The following is a 20,182-nucleotide window of genomic DNA, read 5'->3' as shown; positions in this document are numbered from 1 at the left end:
TCAATTGATAAAATCAGTCTGATAATAGGATTCTCTCCTGGTTGCGCTAATCGCAGGGGAACAACTGTTAAAAAAAAAAAATCTATTTCCCCCCCACCCCGAGTCAGCTAAAGCTTTTGTGATAAGACAATTGAAGGCAATCTGTTGGAATTTAAGGTGGCTGTAGTTTAACTAGGCAAGGACAAAGGTGAGTGTCTGTAGGAAGTCTTCCTGGTCGGTGTTGGAAACAACACACTGCTCCAACTGAGTGCTGAAAGATGCTCTGTGCAGGGAGATGACCTTTTCATTCCCTGCTCTGGGCTGGTTGAGGAAGATTCAGTTTTCTTTTCTGAACTTCCTCAGGAAGCTGTTTGTTTTAGATACTGACTTTGGTGTTTTGTTTTTTTTTTTTGTGAATGATAAATATCACCCCCTGGATACCGAAACCTGCAGAAATTCTTGTAACAGTTGCAAATGCTAATTGTTACAATAAGCACTTTTCATTCTTGTTCCCACAAGTGTAATCAAAATGTATTGATTCTGCATTTAATCTTTAAAACTTTGAAGTTCAATAGCATCCTACTGCTGGACTTCCCCAAGAATAAATGAGAATTAATTTTAGAAGCCAAATAGAAATGCAGCAAGATAGATAAGGCATATGAATGTATGGTGTGTCCTTCTGAAGAGACTGACTCTAAATATAAACTTATTTTCTTCTTTTGATATAGCCCCTTACCAGTTCTTCTCTCTCTTCTCTTTTTTTTCATGTTTTGAATAAGAAAACTATTTCTCAAGGTTGTTATGAGTTTTATCAGGACAATTAAGAATGTTTTTAGATGTCAGCATTTTATTGGAAGTAAGTACACAAAAGCTACAGCATGAGGCTGCAAGCTTAGAGCAAGGATAGTGGTCTTTATATGGTTGAGTTTGTGATCTGGTAGTTCAATTTCTTGTAGTTTGCTTGCTGTGGTTGAAACAGTTAGAGCAGGGGCTTGGGTCTGTCACAGATAGCTTTCTTCTCCATTGTGTTTTGCGGAGAATAGAAACAATATGCCCCCTGAAGTGGCAGAAGTAGTTGGTTCATCTTACTGTCTGCAGGACAGCTGTCAATGCTGATCCACAAAACCAGGTTTGTAAAGATACTAAAAGTACTTTATTGCTTCCCACAGTAGGTTACTCTCGTGTTGGCCAGAGGAATATCTGAAAATCTGCCTTCTCTAAGGTAGATACCTGAATATGTTTTTCTCTGAAAATGTAATAATCTCATTGTTCTTTGTGAGAAATGTGTGGAAATGTGTAACAGTAGATATTTAACACTTATTGTTTATTTATAGGATATTACTGTTGAATTTTACTAAGAAATAAGGTGGTTGAAAAACTCTTTTGACCTCATGTGTCAAAACTTGATCATAATTGAGCAAACAATTACTTAAAATCTTAACTTGTCACTCTTGACACACTTAACTTATTATGAAAAGCAGTTCAGTTAAAATAAGAAAGATAATTCCTCTAGTAAGTTCCCCTAGACTTGCAAAGAAACATTGGGAAACTATTCTGGCTTTGATTTCAAGAATATGTAGGAGCTTTGGCCTCAGTCTGAGCTCTTCCTCTAGGTGTAGAAGTCTAAAGAAGTAAGTGTTATCCTGCAAAAAACTTTACCTTAGGAACCTTGCATTATTTTAGGTGTAAAATACTGATTTCTGTGGCTGTTGTTTGCATCTTTGCAAATGTGAACTTGAACTATCTTCTCAAGCCTGTGGGTGGCTCCAGTGCTGCTGCTGCTAACAGCTTTTCCGACTGCAGTAGAGGTAAACTGAGCAATGCTGTTTGCAGACATGACAGTGTTGCTCAAACTGGTAGCCAGTGAGGCTTTTTTTTTCCTTCATGATGCTTGAAGGAAAAATCTTGGTGCATAAGTACAGAAGTAATCCTTTGGGCAAATTCAATCTTAGTATGTGCGCGTGTGCCCAGATGCATGTGTGAAGGTAAAAGAAGTGTATGAGAAAAGGCATGTTTCTAAAAAAGAAAAATGAAAACCCCAGCCTTTGAGAAGCAGGAAAGAAATGAGGTGAGAAGGGGAACAAAAAAATGTTTGTTGTTATTTGAAGGACCCTTGTAGCCCACAGAGGGAGTTTTCTGGAAAGATGTTTACTTGATATGTTTATATCTCAGGGCAATTTCAAAGATGAAAAAGTTCAACAAGATTTGATACTTCCAAGATACTGAGCAAACAAGTTGCATTACTGCCATACTGATGAATTGGAACTTCATGTATAACTTCATCCTTTAAATAAAAATAATAAAAAAAACCAACCCACAAACACTTCCCCTTGCCATATACAGAGCTGGGAATGCTACTAGTTGTTTGTATAAGGGTGTTTAAGATTAGCTTAATGAAACTCTTCATTTTAATAAAGCATAAGCATAAAATAAATCTTTTTTCCAACACTGAAGTCATGATACTATCATTCTCTTTCTATTCTTTTTATTCTTAATACATGTAGAGAACCATAGATAATGTAGATGTTATCTGGAGTTTACAAAGTTCAAATGCTGTCAGTTGTCCTTGCATTTCAAAGATACTTAATGGTCTCTGTTATGTTACTCTAATTCTAGACTGTAGCATCTTAATATTCTCATATATTCCTAGTTTCTGGGGTGTTAGGCTTTGCTGAGTCACCTTAATTTCCCCTAAGTCAGTGGTAGGTAACATCATTTGGGGTACCAAGCTTGGCACCAGGTGTCAGCAGGGCTGGCACCATCACTGCAGACCTACACTGTCTGTCCCCACTCCTTAATTACAAGCAGTGTTTGCCATTTCTAGAGACTTGGGAATTAAGTCCTTACAAGGTTCCTGAAATTCAAATGTTGCATGAAAAACAGAGCACTTCGTGAGTATGGTCTAAGCAGCATCACAACAGGGACCTCAGTTGGTGGTAGCACCAGCTAATTCTTCTGCCTCAGTTGTCAGTGCTTTGTAGGGTGAGTACCTTCACAGGTCTTCATCAAACTTCTCAGTCTTTTGTGAGTGCGATTCTTTACAGTTGAGAAACTAACTCACAGAAGCATTTTGTGTCGTAGCCAACAACTTGCCTCAGGCTGCCTTTGAACTGTTTTCACTCTTCTTGATTGGACTGTTGGGGCATGCAGAAAGAATGAAAATAACGTATTACTTGGTTTGCTATCTAACTAATGGATATTTGATGTTTCTAAGTCTTGCGAATTTGAAATGAATGTATTAGAAAAATCTAGGGGAGGTGATAGCAAAGATGAGTAGAGGAGATAGTGAGAGCAAGAAAGTAGAGAACAACAAGCAAAGAAAGTGGAAAGACTGAGCTTCTACAGAAAGGAAAAAGGCATTAAAAATGACAGCCCCAGTCAGTAGATTGAGCAGTGAGCACCCTGTCTAGTTTTAGAAAGGCTGGTGAGTTTGTGTGTGGATGGGTTTTTTTGCGGGGGTTGTCTTGTCTGGTTTTTTTTTTGTGAGGTAGTAAGTCTTCTCACAGTTCAGAAGCATGTTACATAGGTAACTTCCATTTTTCTTAGTCATTGCTTAGCTGTTTTTGTTATCTTATCCCGCTCTGACTCTGGAATTGCCAGTTCTCCCAGATCCACTGGGAGCAGTGCTTAGCTGGTTAAACTGGGTTTTATCAGTCTTTGCCATATCCAGAACCAGTTGTGTGTGTGCACCGTGCCCTGTGTACCAAGCTCCAACAGGGAGGCCCAAGAACTCGGAGCCATTGAAATATGGTACCTTGTTAGCCAAGTAGTGCAAACTGTGCTGTGCGAAAGCGCCTCCGACTGCTGATGGAGTGTTGTACCTGCATGGTGTTGCCAGGACAAATGCAGTAAGTGAGCCAGTCAGGTTAACTTCTTTGTTGATAATTGCAGATAGAAATGAGGCAGCCTATTTCAATTAAAATGTGAATTGTGACTTTTGCAGTCCTTTATTGGATTCCTGTTGCACCTTTTTCTCAACAGGAGCTACTTGAAGCTTTTTCTTTTAGAAGTTTACTTGCAGAGATAATTCTTCACTTGTTGATGAGATACTTAGCCTGAGAAGCTCTCGCCAAAACTAAGACAGAATGAGAGCATCAGGAATAGGCAAGAAAATCAGTATTCATTAACCGTTTAGCAAGCAAAACATTCTGGTTTGTTTCAAAGATGGCTTTGTGTGTGTAGATCGTTACTGTTTTAATATATATTTGATCTACTTTTAAAAAGCTGGAGAGAAATAATCTAATTCTGGGGTAGAGTTGAATAAATTTGTAATGCAAAGGAGTAACATTTAGTACTGAATGGAGGGGGGGGGAAAAGCAGTTTGAATGGAATATATCCCAATTAAGTTGAATGAATACTTTCAGGAGACATGAACCCTGAAAGAGAAATGAGCAGTAACGTGCACATCCTAACCATTGAAATTAGAGCACAAAACGTGGAGGAAAAAACCCCACAGCTTTTTGGGGTCATTAGAAGAACTCACTTTTTAAACCTAGTTGCAAATTCTGATGTTATGAAATTGGATAAATTTTTCAAAGGTATTGATTGTGAGAGTAAACACTCCTGCTGCTGTTCTCCATCATAATACAGAACTGGATTAAAAGTTAGGAGTACTTTTTGTTGTAGTGGCTGAGTTACTGTAACTGAAACAAATTAAGAGTAAAGTAGATTTTTAAAAAAACCCAACACTCCCATATTGCAGAGATGTTCTTATTCTGATTCTGTGCTTTAGTTAGTGTATTGCTTGCTTATGAGAGGGCAGGGTATGGAGCAAAACACTGGGCATTTCCTCTGGAAAGGTAAAAAATGCAGCAGCAGGATAGCAGGAGAATTCATGCTGTTTGCTGTGTGTCTCCTGTTGCCTTTCTGCCTGTTTTCAAGCCTTTGACTCTGGTAGTTTTTCCTCCTTCACATCATCTTCCCTTTTCCGAACGTTTGCTTGTTGTGGCACATTAAGTAGTGCAAGCGTCTGCTCTTTTAAGCAGAAATGCAGGTGTGTAAATATTGTCATAATGTTACTGTTTAATCTAGTTCCCTTGGAGAGGACCACCTTTATTTCTGCAGTGCTACTGTTCACCAACGAAATTAGCCTACACTAAACTGTGGAGTAAATGTGACCTGTATGCATAATACAGTAGCACAGGTACTGTAATCTATAGCTGGGTGTTCATGAATTAGTGGTAATCTGCATACAGTTAGAACAAACAAAAGGAGAGTGTTCACAAAAGTATGAAGTATGCAAGTTAGAATATAAATACAGCTGATCCCAGTGGAAAACTGAAAGTGGGCTTTGGACCAGCTTCATTTACTATACACTTAATGAGCAACCAAGAGAGCCTACATCACAAATGCTTCTTGTAGTCCTTTCCTTTAAACTTGAAGTTCTGAAATATATCATGATTAGAAATCTATTTTGCCTATTCTTCCCCCTGCCCTCCTTCCCTAGGAGCACAGGAAGTTCAGATGTGACATATAAAGACAGGAAATGTGTAACAAATGAGCCAGCCCTACTTCTCTGCAGCTATTCAGTATGAATATTAATGTTACTTTTGAGTGTAAGTTTCTATTTGTGGTATTATACAGTTGTTTAGTACGGCTGTTGACAGTGAAGTCTAATCTTCGGCTTTTTTCTCCTTAGAGCACAACAATGGAAGAAACAGCTATATGGGAACAACACACAGTGACTCTTCACAGGGTAAGTCCATACAATTGGTTTTGTGTGCCTAATGCAGGATACTGGTAGCTTTTGAAAACAATAGGAAAAAGCCAGATGTCAGGAAGTAAAAGAAAAGGAAACTGTCATATTCCTTTGTTTAAATTTAGAAGTGTTGTAAAAGCTCCATTTGATAGTAGCTCTATTCGTTTGTTGGGTTTCAGAGATAAGCCTGCCTACAAATAACTGTGCCAGAAACAAAGCTTTAAATTACTGCTGTACGTAACTGAAAGTATTTAGAAATCTAGGTGTTCATTAACGATTGTGCTGTAACTAGACTTACGCGTTTTAAAACTTTATTTGCAGGGGCATAAAACAATATAGTTCAGTATAAATAAATGTGTTCAAAACTACCTTATTTGCTTGCCACTTTCTTAAATTAATGGCTGAAAATACTGGTTTTGGGTGGTCAGAATATGCACCTGTCACAAAGGGATGTGTACTAGGAATCCTTGAATAGAAAGACAGCTTTTACATTTAGACTGACTCTTCTCTTATTTGAGTTACTCTTAAATGAAATTGATTTCTGTTGTAGCTATTGTGAAGCTGTGCAAGAGAGGCAATAAGGAATGAGTTGCTTAGGGAAAGTCAGAACAAGGTGGGATGCTATTTCTGGCAGCAGCTTAGTATTAAAGCGACTATGGAATTGTTGCCCAAATAGCTACATTCATTCCAACAAAAGGGAGATGCACAAGGGAGCAAGTTATATCATTTGCCTTCAATTCTTTAGCATGGAATCAAGGCATTTTAGAGTTGTAGCATTGATCAGATGAATGGACCTTTGTGACTAATATGTGTATGAATAGATCAGCTGGTCAGATAAAATGTTAATTCTCTGTACAAACCTATTATCTGTTGATTCTAATGAGTTTAATGTTGTTGATTCAAAATAACCATTTTAGTACCTGCCCTCTTAAGAAGAGAGCGGTTATGCTCAGTTTGATCAGAAGGCTGTCTAACAAAGTACCCTGTCTCTAACTGCAATCATATGTTGAAACAAAGTATAAGTAAAACCAAAAATGTGTAGTGATATTTATCTAGGCTACTCTTCAAGCTTCCAAAAATTTTTAGGTCAACAAGTTCTTGAGCAAGAAGTATTACTTCTATATGTAATTGCCCTTTGTTTTCTTCTTGAAGCTGTTCAGTCATCCCTGGAACCTGTGTAAACTTAAAATTTTTTACTCATATTACTGATTAAATCAGTACTGTCTTATATTCAAAACCAAACAAAAAATACTATAGCAATACAAAGTTGGCTAGTAGACTTGATGATAGCTTAGTTTCTCTTGAAGGGGATATTTTTCTGCTTAATTGGAGCAGTAACTTCAGTGAAACCTGAAACTGATGAGTTCAGTCAGTGCACAAAGGAATAATGAAATGCTGCAGTATGGTGTTACCTTGGACAAATTTTGAAATAATACGTAGGAACTAGAAATCATGTCTTTGGTTGCGCTTGCAGCATAGTTAAAGTCCTTGTATAGTATAGAAGTGAAAGTGTGATTTGATTATAGTTTTGGTTATGATATTTTATGTGCCAAACTTCTGCCAGCTGTACTGGTTTAACTGTTTTGTAGCTGAGTATCTCATTTAGATGTTGAAGGCTGATGGCATGTACTGTTAACAACTTTGATAGCATTAATTTAGCCAATTAAAAACAAACAAACAATTATTTCCATCTGCTAGGTAACAAAACCAAAACTCTTACGCTAATGTTAAGCAAATTGGTGCTTAGAATTTATCATTAGCACTGGGAAAAGGATTTAGGAGAGCGACTGCATATTTGCTTGTCGGGTTTTTGATTTTGCTTTTTATCTGTGACGTTCTTGTAGTGTTAGATTATCAAGTAAAAGAGGTTACTTGAGTTTAGTTGGAAGGAGTGAAATGCATCCAGATCTCAGTTATCCTCAAAGATATCTGGAGGTTGATAGACTTGGAATAGTCTTGAAATGCCACTCTGAGTGGTTGTGGAATATTTTCTGTGTGAGTTTATCTGTTCCACTTGGCTGAGCTGCAGAACTGTTAGAGACCATCTACTGTGAGCCACACAAAAAAACGTTTTGGAGAACTGAACTTGCTTTCTCTCATGCGGCACACTAAAAAGTCCCTCTGATTTTGGCTTAGCTGAGGGCAGTAAGCTGGCTGTGAATGGTGGAATTAATGACATTTAACATGTCCTGAATTTCTATGGGGTAAATGCAAGTCAGGCTTCATGTTACTGCCTTTCTGTTTTATTGGTACGCCTGTAAAGCTCTTGGGAGTCACCAAACTTTTTTGTACATTCTGTCAGTATTTACCCTCAGAAATGAGGCTAGGCAAGTCATTGGAAGAATCTGATCTAGAATAAATTTGTCTAAAACCTCAGTAAGTCCCCCTGGGAGAGGCAGAGAAGTCTGGAGTGGGTGTCAGTCTAGATCAACTCTTGTCTCTTCACAAGTACCTGCTTAAAGGCAAGCAGATCTGTTTTCCCTCCAGGTGCCCCAAAGAAACTATGTAACTGTGGTTTCTTTTTCCATTTTAATTGGTTTTTATTAATGGTATTTGATCAAAACTAGTTAATGAGTAAGGACCACTAATATCTATTATAATGAGCAGCCTTAAAAACAGGGGGGGAAATGCAAGTAGTTTGTTAGGTGGCGTGTGTATTAGCAAAGATACATAGAATATTCTTGACTTAGATTTATTCCTGTTTTGAGACTCACTTTTGTCCTGTTGGTAATTCCAGCACTGACAATTTTACTTTGTTTTAAGCCTGTGCTGTTCTCTACTGTAACTCCATTGCTCCTGTGTATGGCAGAGTAGGATTCCTTTAACTCTTCTTGGGCTCCATAAAGGTAGCCAAAGTTGTAAAACCAAAAAACACTTTTGGTAGTAATCATCAAGTTTTAGGAAAGTAGATATCACTTGTATGCAATTTCTTTCTGAAGAAAAAACAGTAAGAGCCACATTAGCAGGTACTATATAAGGTATTCTATCTGTAGTCTACTGATTAGCTTTTTTAACATGTCAGCATCTGAGGTATTAAATGTTTTTAAAATGTTTCTGCATTGTTATAGGGGGCAGTAACTGATTTATAAACCAATTAATGGCAGTTCAGAAGTGTTGTTACATACCTTGAAAAGATACATATTTTGTTTTTTGGACATGTTTTGATCCTGTAATGGCCCTTTAAAAAGGGGATAGTATGGTATATAGGCTTTGGAAGATGAGCCTTACAAAAGAGAAGGGAGTGCTTTACATAGGAAATTCTGTTGAAGAATGCAGCTTTGCTCACTTCTTTTGAAGGGTTTCTTTCTATGACCTTTACTTTCCAGAGATGTCATTACAAATTAGGGATAGAGTATACTTAATCCCAGTAGTTACAATATACATGTGTCAGTTCAGGCACTTTGATATGGTTCAAACATCAGATATTTTTTTTTTTTAAATCCATCTGCTTCAGGTATCTTGGAGAATCTGGAACAGAGCATATAAGCTGTCTGACTGTGCTGTGATTTAATACAGTTAGTTGGTGAATTCTAGCACTATTGTCAAAAGACATATTACAAACTTTTTTTGGGGAGGAGAGGCTTGAACTTCTAACCAAGAGTTTTTGTTCCCTTTCTTTACTACCCTTCTAACTTCTTGGACTGCTACCTAGCTCTTAAGAGATTGAGTCAGTCTCAAGTTTAGTTAAAGCGTATCAGGTAGCTACAGTTTATCTTTTATTGAGAGATCTGGTTTTATATACTTAACTGTGAAGGACTTTTAGGACTTATATAGCACTTCATATATTATGTGGGTTTCTTCATACTTGGAACTCAAGTTCTCTGAGTCTATGTTAGATGTGTCTCCTTCCCCCGAAGAACAGAAACCAGGTATGTACGTAGAAACATTCTGCTTCTCCCATGCTGCCTTACTATGGGAGAGCAAAATAGTACAGTTCTCTTTCTTGTGTTGTCACTACAACATCTGACAGGTGAATTTGTGATGTGTGCAGATTTTTTTAAAAAATGCAGTTTTAGTTAAGGTACATGTTTGTATCTTGTGTAATCTGTAGTGATCAACATCTTGCTATTTCCAGACATGTCTAGAAGCTAGGTTCAGTTTTCTGAGGGTAGTTCAGTTGATCATTTGTCTCTTAAGATGATGGTAGGCAGCAGGATAAAATGAAAAGTAGTAGGCTGAGGTTTACTGGAAGGTTTCTTATTTGAGCTCTTAAATTTTCGAAAAGATTTAGGGTTTGATTTGGAGTATTTCTTAAGACTTTGATTTATGTTATTAGAAAGACTTTATCTGACTTGTGGTCTTTTTTGATTGCTGTCTGTATATGAGACAGCATTGTTTCAGGACTTCTTGAAAAGAGTAACATTGAAGTATGAAACTAGCCATCTTAATATTGATGATTTGGTTTGCAAGTCTACTCTAAAAAAAACCCAGAATGGCAAACACCAAGATAAGGTTTACAGTGAGTTTCTGTATCTCTGCTGCCCTTAGCCTGATGATTGTATTTCTTTTCATGAGTGGCGAACTATGAGAATCTTTTTTTGTTTATGGTGTAAGGAAGGATGGAGAACATTTAAATGAAGTTTGACATAAATGTCTTTGTTATTATCTCTCTTCTCCCTTTCCTTCCCCACCCAAATATAGTACAAACTGAATTCTGTTTGTTAGAGCAATGGAAAACTGAAAGATGAAGCAGTAGCATGAGAAAGGGGAAATATTACTGTTTTGAAAGGGGTTTTTGTTACATATTTTCATAGGGTATTATATATTTTCTTTGTTGACCACTTAAAAAATAAAACTGAAAGAAAACCTCAACTCTGGTCATAAGTAGTCATTATGGTCCTTCAGACTGTCCTTCTGCATGGCACAGGGTTTCACTTAGTAATTCTTGAATCCCAGCCATGATTTCTAGTTGATCTGGCTGGAATGTATCTTGAAAAGATGTCCAGTCTTCCTTTTAATGAATTAAAATGAATATAAAAGAAGCAGTAAGGTGTACCCCTCCCCACTCCCCCACACTTGTTAGACCACCTTATTTTCTTCATACCTGGCAACAGTATTTGCTAACTGTTGAAATAAATTTTTGAACAGTGAATCTCCAAATCTTTGTTTTAATACTGTATAGTCCTACTCACTGCTTACAGGCTAAATCTGGACCATCTTTTTATGACCTCTCTTTTGAGGGGGGAATAAGAAACAGGTTTTTTGAGCAGTAATTACTGTCTGAAAAGCCAGATGCAGACTGCCATGTTGCTTCTGCTGTCACTGTAAGGTTATGAAACTCATTGCTAAAGCTGGGTCATGTTTGTCGAAAAGTCTGAAAAAGAAAGGGTTAAGTCTGCCAGCATGGAATGTATGCTGTGTGAAATGGAGAGGGGGAATTGATTGAAACCTGATCTTTTCCATCCAGTGACTGTATTTTGCATAGTTGAAATTTTCAAAATAAATTCTTGAGCAAAATACAGCATCTAAATGGTAATACCCTTCTCACAATGTTTTCTGGGCAATGATGGAAGAGCTAGATAGTTTGCAAATCAGTTATATTTAGAAAGTTTATTTCCCACCCTCACTGCTTCCAGGCAGAAATGTAAGCATCATTGTTGTGTCTTGAAATATCTAACAGGAATAACTTTTCAGAGGCATTGACCTTGCTGTAGTGGCAGGTCACCCTAGAGGGAAAAGATTGAAGCAAATTACTTTTGTTAAGATGCAGATGATTTGCAAGTGCTGACAAGGTTTTTATGTATTTAATGGTACAAGTGATCTTGGTATTATTCCTAAGAACTGAGCCTGCGGTCATACTACTGTGTGCTGCGATTCTGTCAGTTCCTGAGCTAAGTGAGGTCAAGCTGGGTAAATACCATAATGTGAAACCTCAAGGAAAGTGTTGCAGGAGGTGGTACGGGTTTGAATCAGTATCTCAACACAGTGGTATGGTATGTTGTGTTTACTGAAGATTGAGGTCTACTGATGACCACCTGAGGCCCAGGCCATAAAAATGCAAATGGGAGCTCTAATATTTTGCTCTTGGGAGAGATTGGGTAGTTAGTCTGAAACTCTCTGCCTTGTAAAAGTGTTTTTTTTAATTTATTTTTAATCTCTCTCCTGTTCTTGGATTGCATAGTATTGCATGATTCATTGATCTTTCTTCCAAAAAGTTGTATTCATCCCATAGGAGGTTTTTATGTTTGACACGGGAATGTGAATTGTGACCATGTAAATATTAGAAAATAAAAATATTTCTCTTTTTATATTATAGGCCCCTGGATTTGGATTTGGTATTGCAATATCTGGAGGAAGAGATAATCCTCACTTTCAGAGTGGTGAGACATCGATAGTTATTTCTGATGTGTTGAAAGGAGGCCCAGCAGAAGGACTACTACAGTAAGTGCCAAACTATACCTGGATTCTGATTTGGACGGCATTCATCTTTGTCAGTGGTAGCTTAACCTCCTAATTGTTTTGTTCTCAAGATTCTTATCTATAACTGTTTGTATAGTAGGTTTATAATACAGGTAGTTTGTTCAGGGACACCCATTCCCCAATATTTTCCCCTTGGCATAAAGTATTTATACTGTGCATTGTGATGTTTTTCATTTAGGGAAAATGACCGTGTTGCAATGGTTAATGGAGTTTCAATGGATAATGTCGAGCATGCATTTGCTGTTCAGCAGCTGAGGAAAAGTGGGAAGAATGCCAAAATTGTAAGTGAATGTCTTGAAGATTAAGCTTCCTTAAATTCCATAGCTATAGAGCAAAAGTGAAATGGTATAATGTCTGCTATGAAGTACATGCATGATGTGAGGTACTTGAATAATACCTGTGTGTTGCTTCAGGTTTAAGTGATGATCATGAAATGTTTATCATGTGGGTCACTCAAAATTTTTTTAAAATGTGAATGATGATGTTTGGGTAGTGTGGCACTGGATACTACAGTCTCCTTTTCTTTATGCTAAAGTTCTCAGTTTGCCAAAAGCTCAATTCTCAGCTTTGTTTAATGTTTCTTTGCTTTCTTGAGTGCACTTTTATCAAGTTTTTCAAAGGCTGGTGTATGCTAAAGGACTTTACCCGCTGTTCAGGCACTAACATAGTTCTTTTTATGCTCAGTAAACAGTTTGCCAAAATAAAGTATAATTACTTTAATTCCTATAATTTTGTAGGCTTATTCAAAGTGGCTGGCTTTTGAACTTTGCAAAACAGAACAGGTCATCACTAAAGGGTGGTAATCCGGCTTTCTGTAGAAGTTTGAAATTTATGTTACAAAAAATAGAACGCAAATGCACAATGTTTAACAATTTCTTAGTTCAGGAAAACAGACTTCTAGGGCTTGTAGAGAAGCTTTTGTTCTGACAGATTCCTAGTGCTCTTGTGTGCTTTAATACAGTTGCAAAAAATTGTGTTGTTTTGCGTTTGCAGATTTAGCAATTCTTCAAAGCTTACACAAAAAAAAATGTGTGGCGAGCTGTGCAGAGCATACACTTAAGTATTTGGTGTGCAGATTTATGCAGAGAAAAGCAATTAATGAAAACTTTATGGTATAACTTGGTTCAGTCCTGTAACACATAGCAAATAAATCTCTAAACAGGGTTGGGTCTTATTCTGGAAACAGCTGTCTACATTAGTGCAAACCAACTTTGAACTTTCAGTGGGAATGTTCCCCTTCCACTGTGGCTTGCATAAACATTGCTTTGGAAGATTGGGAGGCTTCAAAGTTGAGGAGAATTATTGTCAATAACACTGAGTATACAGTAGATTACATGTTAGCAAAAGAAGTTTTTTAGTAGTGCCAGTAACTGATTTGTGGGTTTAAGCAAAAGAGAGAGGGCATTCAAATATGCAGCTCTGTGTGCTTTATGCTACAATGGCTGTTATTCTTATCCTTTTGCCATTTTTGCAGAAGCAAAAAAGGACTAAAACGACTGTAAAAACAAACCAACCCCTCCCCTCAAAAACAGGTTTCTAGTAATCTGTATTGATGAGTCTCCTGTATTAATTGGATAGAATTTTATAATGAGGATGCATTCAGAGCATTCACAAGTACATCTGTATGTTTTCTTTTGAGTTTAGGGATTAGCTTGGCTTCCGACATTTAGTAACAACATTAGCATTACACAGCCAGAGGCTGATATCTAGTGTTTGGTTGTAGACTATCCGAAGGATGAAGAAAATTCAGATTCCGGTGGCTCGACCAGAACCTGAACCAGTGTCTGAAAATGAGGACGATAGCTATGATGAAGAGATACGTGATCCAAGAAGCAGCCGTGGTGGTCCAAGTGCCAACAGAAGGCATGAGAAGAGCTGGGTAAGAGACCGAAGTGCTAGCAGAGAGAGAAGCTTATCACCAAGATCAGACAGAAGGTCGGTTACTTCGAGTCAGCCTGCAAAACCTACCAAAGTAACACTGGTGAAGTCGAGGAAAAATGAAGGTAACGTGTATGTAATTCTCTTGCTAAGACTTCTGCTGGTTTTTAAAGGCCAACTGCTTCAGTCAGTGTTGTGTTAAGGGCTTCATGGACTGTATGAACAGTGCTGGTAACTGTTTGTTTGTCCATTTTACCAGTAGCTAGCTGAAAACTTAAAAACTGCTATTGTATTACTGGTGGTATTTTTCATATTCCAAAATACATGCGCTTAATTAAGGGTAAAGTATTATATAGTGTAAACAAATCCTGACTGTGCACCTGATATCTGGTAGTCAGTGGCTACATACCTTCCCTATACTTCAGTTTGAGTCTTCAGTGTCTGTCTTGTTTGAAAGAGCGAAAATTGTAGGCAGAATCTAAATTAAGCTATTGAACAGCAGCTATGATTACAGGCAGAGTTAGAAAAGAGATTAATAAAATAGTAAATCCATAGCGTAATTCCACTACAGTCCTTCATGTGCCAAGTTCATTCTCCTCTTTGTGTTTCCAGTGTAAATGTTGTGTAAAGCAGTGTTGTAAATCTTCAGATACCTCCCTCCTTCTTTTTTTACTGTAGCTTCATCAGTTTTCTTTTTTCTTTCATTGCTATTATATAAAGAGTATGGTCTACGGTTGGCAAGCCACATATTTGTGAAAGAAATATCACAGGATAGCCTGGCAGCAAGAGATGGCAATATTCAGGAAGGAGATGTTGTACTGAAGGTATAGTAAATTGTGGTGGTGTTTGTTCAGAGGGAAAACTCATTGATATAACTGTTCTTAGAATTAGCTGTTTCTTAATAGCACAATTATTGTTAGTAGAAGATGTATCTTTTTTTTATTAAATTATTTTAAAGATCAATACATTTAAGAATAAATCAACCTCTAAGGAAGGGAAAATTATAAAGCCTTTCTGGTTTTTTTGGTATTATTCCCCATGCCTTATTCAGACAAATAGCGCCTACTGTAAATGCATAATAGAAAACATTTGGGATGGTATGAGACTTTGGCCCTACGTTCTTAGTCATGCAATGTAAAGTTGTGGAATTGTGCTATTGAGCAACACTAGAACTTGCCTTCAGGTTAAATTTTTATTTTTGTAGAAATCAATGTACCTAGGTATTTTTAATTCATACTAACAATTTTTATTTCAAGATACTGCTGTAAATGTGTTGGTGCAGAAGAACATAGCATTCCTTACTCTGCTGAGTATAGCAGTGCTGGTTTAAAAAACATAAATAATATTTTTAAATTTTGTATTAGTGGTAGAGGCTTTGTCTTTAAAACATGAAAATAATTCTCTGTATTATGTTATAGTTTGGATAAGCCCAATAGTACTCCATTGTATTGTAGTAATTTGATAAATATCTCTAGCTATTTCTAAATATAATCAGACAGAAAACCACTATCTTTACTGGAGATTCACTGTTTTTTTCAGTAAGTTTATATCTGTTCTTTTCTTACTCTGTTCCAGATAAATGGCACCGTGACGGAAAATATGTCCTTAGCAGATGCAAAAACACTAATAGAAAGGTCAAAAGGCAAGTTGAAGATGGTTGTTCAGCGAGATGAACGAGCTACACTGTTGAATGTCCCTGATCTTTCTGATAGTATTCATTCTGCTAATGCTTCAGAAAGAGATGGTGAGTATAAATAAACTTGATTTCCAAAGGGAGAGAATTCTTCTGTGTTGTGAAGATGCGAAATACCTAAGTGGGATGAGAGGGTGGGAAGGAGAAGAGTTAAGAGCAAGATTGTCGTGTGGGTAAATTCTTGTTTGTATGGGATTGAAATCCACACCTTCAAGAACAGTGGAGAAAAAGATACAGTTCCTATTCTTGCAATTGTTTTTTCAGGAATATTAAGTTTAGTTGTTTTGAAATAATAAACATAGATTTAACATCTTCATAAAAATTCTCTGCAAAAGCTTATTTCCATTTGAGCAGGTCACGCCACCATTTTAATTACAATCATTTCATGAAAAAACAACTTTTATTTAACAGACATTTCAGAAATTCAGTCGCTGGCATCAGATCATTCCAACCGATCACATGACAGGCCCCGCCGCAGTCGTTCACGATCTCCTGACCAGAGGTCAGAGCCTTCAGACCATTCCAGACATTCTCCACAGCAGCCCAGCAACGGCAGGTGATGGCAGCATTGTATTATTTTTAAATCAACTATTTAATGTGACATTTAAGTTGTAGGAGTGCTTGGATTTATACAGTGTGACAAATGTGATGCAGAACTGTGGTAGTAGTAATATGGCATTCTTTCTCTCAAGAGATGCAGCTGATAATGATCCAAATTTTCTTAGACGTCAGGAGAAATTGAATCTTTAACTTCAGTGTTATTCCTTTCTTTAAACATAATCTTAGAGCATGGTTGTATGCAAATTTGATAGTGATATATGTTATTGAAGCATATGCAATTGTATTTTGGTTTTAGAAAGCAGTTAGCTGCAAGGATATTTGAGATGACTAGTAGCGCAGTTCCTATTGAATGTCCAGCCTGGGTAAACTTGTTGAAATCTTGCTTTATTTAGGCGTAGGCTTTTTATTTTCCTCACTAGCTTTCTTTAAAAGTTGCCTTATGTTTTTGAATACACTTAATTCCTACAAAATAAGGTCTATTGCACAGCAGATTTAGCTTTTGGAAGGTAGTTTTTAATAATTGAACTTGGTAGTGGGACATTCATTGTAATTCTGAAGTAGGTAAGTCTAATTTTTATGAATTCAGAGAGAAGTAATTTATTGTATGGTTTGGAATTTTTTCTTCTGCCATGTGAAAATATAGTCTTGAATTACATAAATCTGTCCAGTTTTGCATTTCCACAGTTTCTTGGAAATGAACATTTTAATTTATTGATAGAATTTCAGTGTTGGATTTTAAATTCTACTAAATATTTGTAAGAGAAAAGTTTTACCTTCTGAGTGCTCATAGATGATGGAGCAAAAATTAGAATTGATCTGTTGCAAATTCCAAATTCAGAGCCTGTATTTGAAGGTGTTCAGATACTGTCAAAAATACTGAAAAACAAATTGCAGCTGGCTGTTCCATAAAACTAAGATATACCTGATTGGTTATTAATAACATTTTGTTTGCCCAAGGGGAAGAATAACACTTACACCTTCAAGGTTTTTAGAGTCTTTCAAGGGTTAATAAAACTGCAAGACAGATCTTACCTGCATGTACACCTGGTTAGTGTTATGGGTTACAGACATTTTTGCTTCTCTTCCATGTATGTTGTTTGGAGGGACCACAAGGCATGAAAGTTTGTTTTCAAGTAGAAACCCCGTATTAGTGGGAAAAACTTAAGAGCAGGGTCCCAGATGCAGGGATTTGATTGTGAAGGTTGTGAGGTCTCTGTCAGATTTAAAACCTTTACTTCTTAACTTGCATTTCTAATGCAGTGTGAAAAGGGCTTGTGGAGGGAGGGGAAAAAAAAAAAATCCATCAAAACTGAAACTGACTGACTTACCCTAGTGTTAGTGCTTTCCTGTACTATTACAGTGGTTTAGGTAGATGGTCACTTCCTCCCTATGGACTACACTGTCAGAAGAATTAAATCCTTCCTGAGAAGGAACTTTGAAGTTATCTCAACTCTGAATGCATCCGCTGTATCTACTTTATGAACAAGAGCTACCTTGGCATGGATTGACTTCCTGTTGGACATGTCCCTTTCAAGATCAGAAAATCTGGGCCCTGAGCCACATCAAGAAAAACATGTTAAAAGGAACCTCTCTTTATAGCGGTTATTTGTGCAAGATCAAATTAGTTGCAACTGCTTCATTTTTTTTTTTTTAAATTTGGTGAAAAATCTGGAGGGGAAAAAAAAAGCTTGAGAACAACAAGCTGAGGAAGAAAAGGTCCAAAAAGTCCTCAAACTGAGCTTAAGGAGGACATTAAAAATGTATTGAAGATAGTGAGTCTTTATTTAGACCCTGTTCTGCCAAGTGTTTGTATGTTAATGAGGAGAGAAATTCCAGAGAAATCATCTTGGTCCTTTCGTACAAGCTTAACTACAGACTGACACTTTCAGGTGTGCACTAGAGTACAGAAATCTGCCAACAGACTTGCTTCAGTATTGCTCTGGGGTCTGGCAGGGTCTTCAGTGTTGTCCATCTTTCAGTATTCTGTACTGGTACGTACACCAGTATGCCTGCAGTTTTCCTGGATATAGAATTTCTGTAACAATTGCTATTTGAACATTCTGTCAAAGCATTAAATAGCACTTGTCGTTTTCTTTAGTCTAGAGGAAGTTCACAGATGTCTCTTCAACAGTCTTTCTAAAACTCAGATTCTAGAACATATTCTTCTTAATTTGCTAATAAAAAGGACTAATTATGCTTGTATGGTTTTTTCACTTTTGGAGGATTGCAAATTATCCATAGTCAGTCTTGAAAAGAATCCAGAGGATGAATCTTACAAATCTTCAGGTACGGATAAATACACATAGCCCTGGAGACTTGGAAAATTTATAGCCAGCTGGTACTGAATTAGGTATGAAGTGAAATGTAAGGTATGAATATGTCCTGGCTTTGAGGAGGAGCTCTCTGAGTTTTAAAGGATACATATAATTTTAAAGATATGTGGAACAACAACTGTTTAGGTAGAGGAAAAATGCATCTTAAATATAGAATGTCAGATAACATAAGGTAACTTTGTATAATCTGTTAAGAGCTGTACTTAAAAAGCTAGAATGAGCAAAAGAGGTCTCTGCACCTTAAGTTGGAGAGGTCTTGGGATGAAGTACAGAATTGTTTAGGTTGGAAAAGACCTTTAAGATCATCAAGTCCAACCGTTATCATATATACTCTTTCTTATGTATCAGTCTTACTGCTGGCAGTAACAAGTTGTTAAGCTAGATAAGCTTTTGGTGTGACCCATCCTGAGAAGTGGCATTTACAGCCAGGTGCTGGCAAGCCTGCCAAATTACACCTCTGGGCTGCCCTTTACCAATTGAAAGAACTCCCACTTGCGAACTCTCTCTCCTATGCTGCCTTCATCACCTGGGTACTGGAATAGCAAAAATGTTTTCTGATATGTTTAATGCTTCAGCCGCAGCAATGAAGATGTGGTAGCTTGAAGAAATCCCATCATTATTTCTGGAAGGATGAGGCTGACTTCTGTAATACAGTTGTCAATTTGTATATAGCATGAAAGATTCGTTGTTCTGTCCACTTTCAAAACAAGTTGAAAAACTGGAATATAGGGCAAAAATCAACTCTTATTTTGAATGTACTTAGGAAGACGCCTCTTGGCTCTTACTATTTTCTCATGCTAAACAGTTTAAGATATGCTAAAAACACATTTGGAAAGAGCCTGCATGTTCGTATTTTTCAAAACAACTTCTGTGCAAATAAACATTGTAACTGTTGTTGCAGACAATCTTTTTTTGTTCTGAAGTAATAGCCACAGTTGATGGCACTGGGGTGTAGCTGACTGCATTTTGTGACTGAAGTTTATTTAAATATGTTTCTGTTAGGCATACCTTAAAAAGGGGGGGGGGCGTGGAGGAGGAAGTGAGGTAAAGGGGGCTGTGACACAGATGTTAAACAATAGTGTCACAGTGCACACAGTGAACAACACTTTTGTCTCTTGGGAAATGCAGCTGTCAGTTTTTAACAAGTTTCCGTCACCTAGAACCAGTGACAGCATCAAGTTGTTTCCTCCATCTTGCAATGTGAAATATTCAGTGCTTACGGGACAATTTAAGCAAAATCAAGAAAAACTTACTCTCCTGCTGTTCTGATTTTTCCTTTTTGTTCTATCACAATTGTGTTGCTATCAGCTTTTTCCCATTTAAACTTTGTTGTGTTACGTAGAGTAGAACTGACCTTTTGCAGGCATTTTATTTGGCAGGTGTATTTGCCTACATGCATAGCAGTAGCCCAGTCTAGAAGCGTATTGCTTCAGGTGTTCACCTGACTATTTTGTGCTATGCTCTCAGTGTCTGTATTTTAGTTACTGTTCTTGAGAGCTGTTTTCTTCCATGTGTATGCTCTTTTTTGATATATGCAGGTATAAAAGCAGCATAAAATTACAGTGGTTTTTGGACTATGTGGTGAAGAAATGTAGAATGAACTCTGTCCTTGTGTAGTAA

The 20,182-nt window shown here is 37.1% G+C and overlaps 1 protein-coding gene across 4 annotated transcripts in view; it reads left to right on the top strand.

Annotated features, from left to right (window-relative positions):
* Positions 1 to 5,609: 5,609 nt before the first annotated feature.
* The window catches only part of TJP1 (tight junction protein 1), a 44,234-nt gene continuing 29,661 nt past the window's right edge, over positions 5,610 to 20,182 (top strand). For all 4 annotated transcript variants that reach the window (XM_009583994.1, XM_009583992.1, XM_009583995.1 and 1 more), the window contains exons 1-7: positions 5,610 to 5,674; positions 11,934 to 12,058; positions 12,276 to 12,378; positions 13,821 to 14,100; positions 14,696 to 14,799; positions 15,551 to 15,719; positions 16,080 to 16,224. In XM_009583994.1, coding sequence (XP_009582289.1) covers positions 5,627 to 5,674; positions 11,934 to 12,058; positions 12,276 to 12,378; positions 13,821 to 14,100; positions 14,696 to 14,799; positions 15,551 to 15,719; positions 16,080 to 16,224 — 974 coding nt within the window. In that variant the 5' untranslated portion in view covers positions 5,610 to 5,626. The remainder of the gene's footprint in view (positions 5,675 to 11,933; positions 12,059 to 12,275; positions 12,379 to 13,820; positions 14,101 to 14,695; positions 14,800 to 15,550; positions 15,720 to 16,079; positions 16,225 to 20,182) is intronic.

This window comes from Fulmarus glacialis, unplaced genomic scaffold (assembly GCF_000690835.1).
Source record: "Fulmarus glacialis isolate BGI_N327 unplaced genomic scaffold, ASM69083v1 scaffold1598, whole genome shotgun sequence".
Lineage (NCBI taxonomy): Eukaryota > Metazoa > Chordata > Aves > Procellariiformes > Procellariidae > Fulmarus > Fulmarus glacialis.
This window is presented reverse-complemented; position numbering and strand designations above follow the sequence as displayed.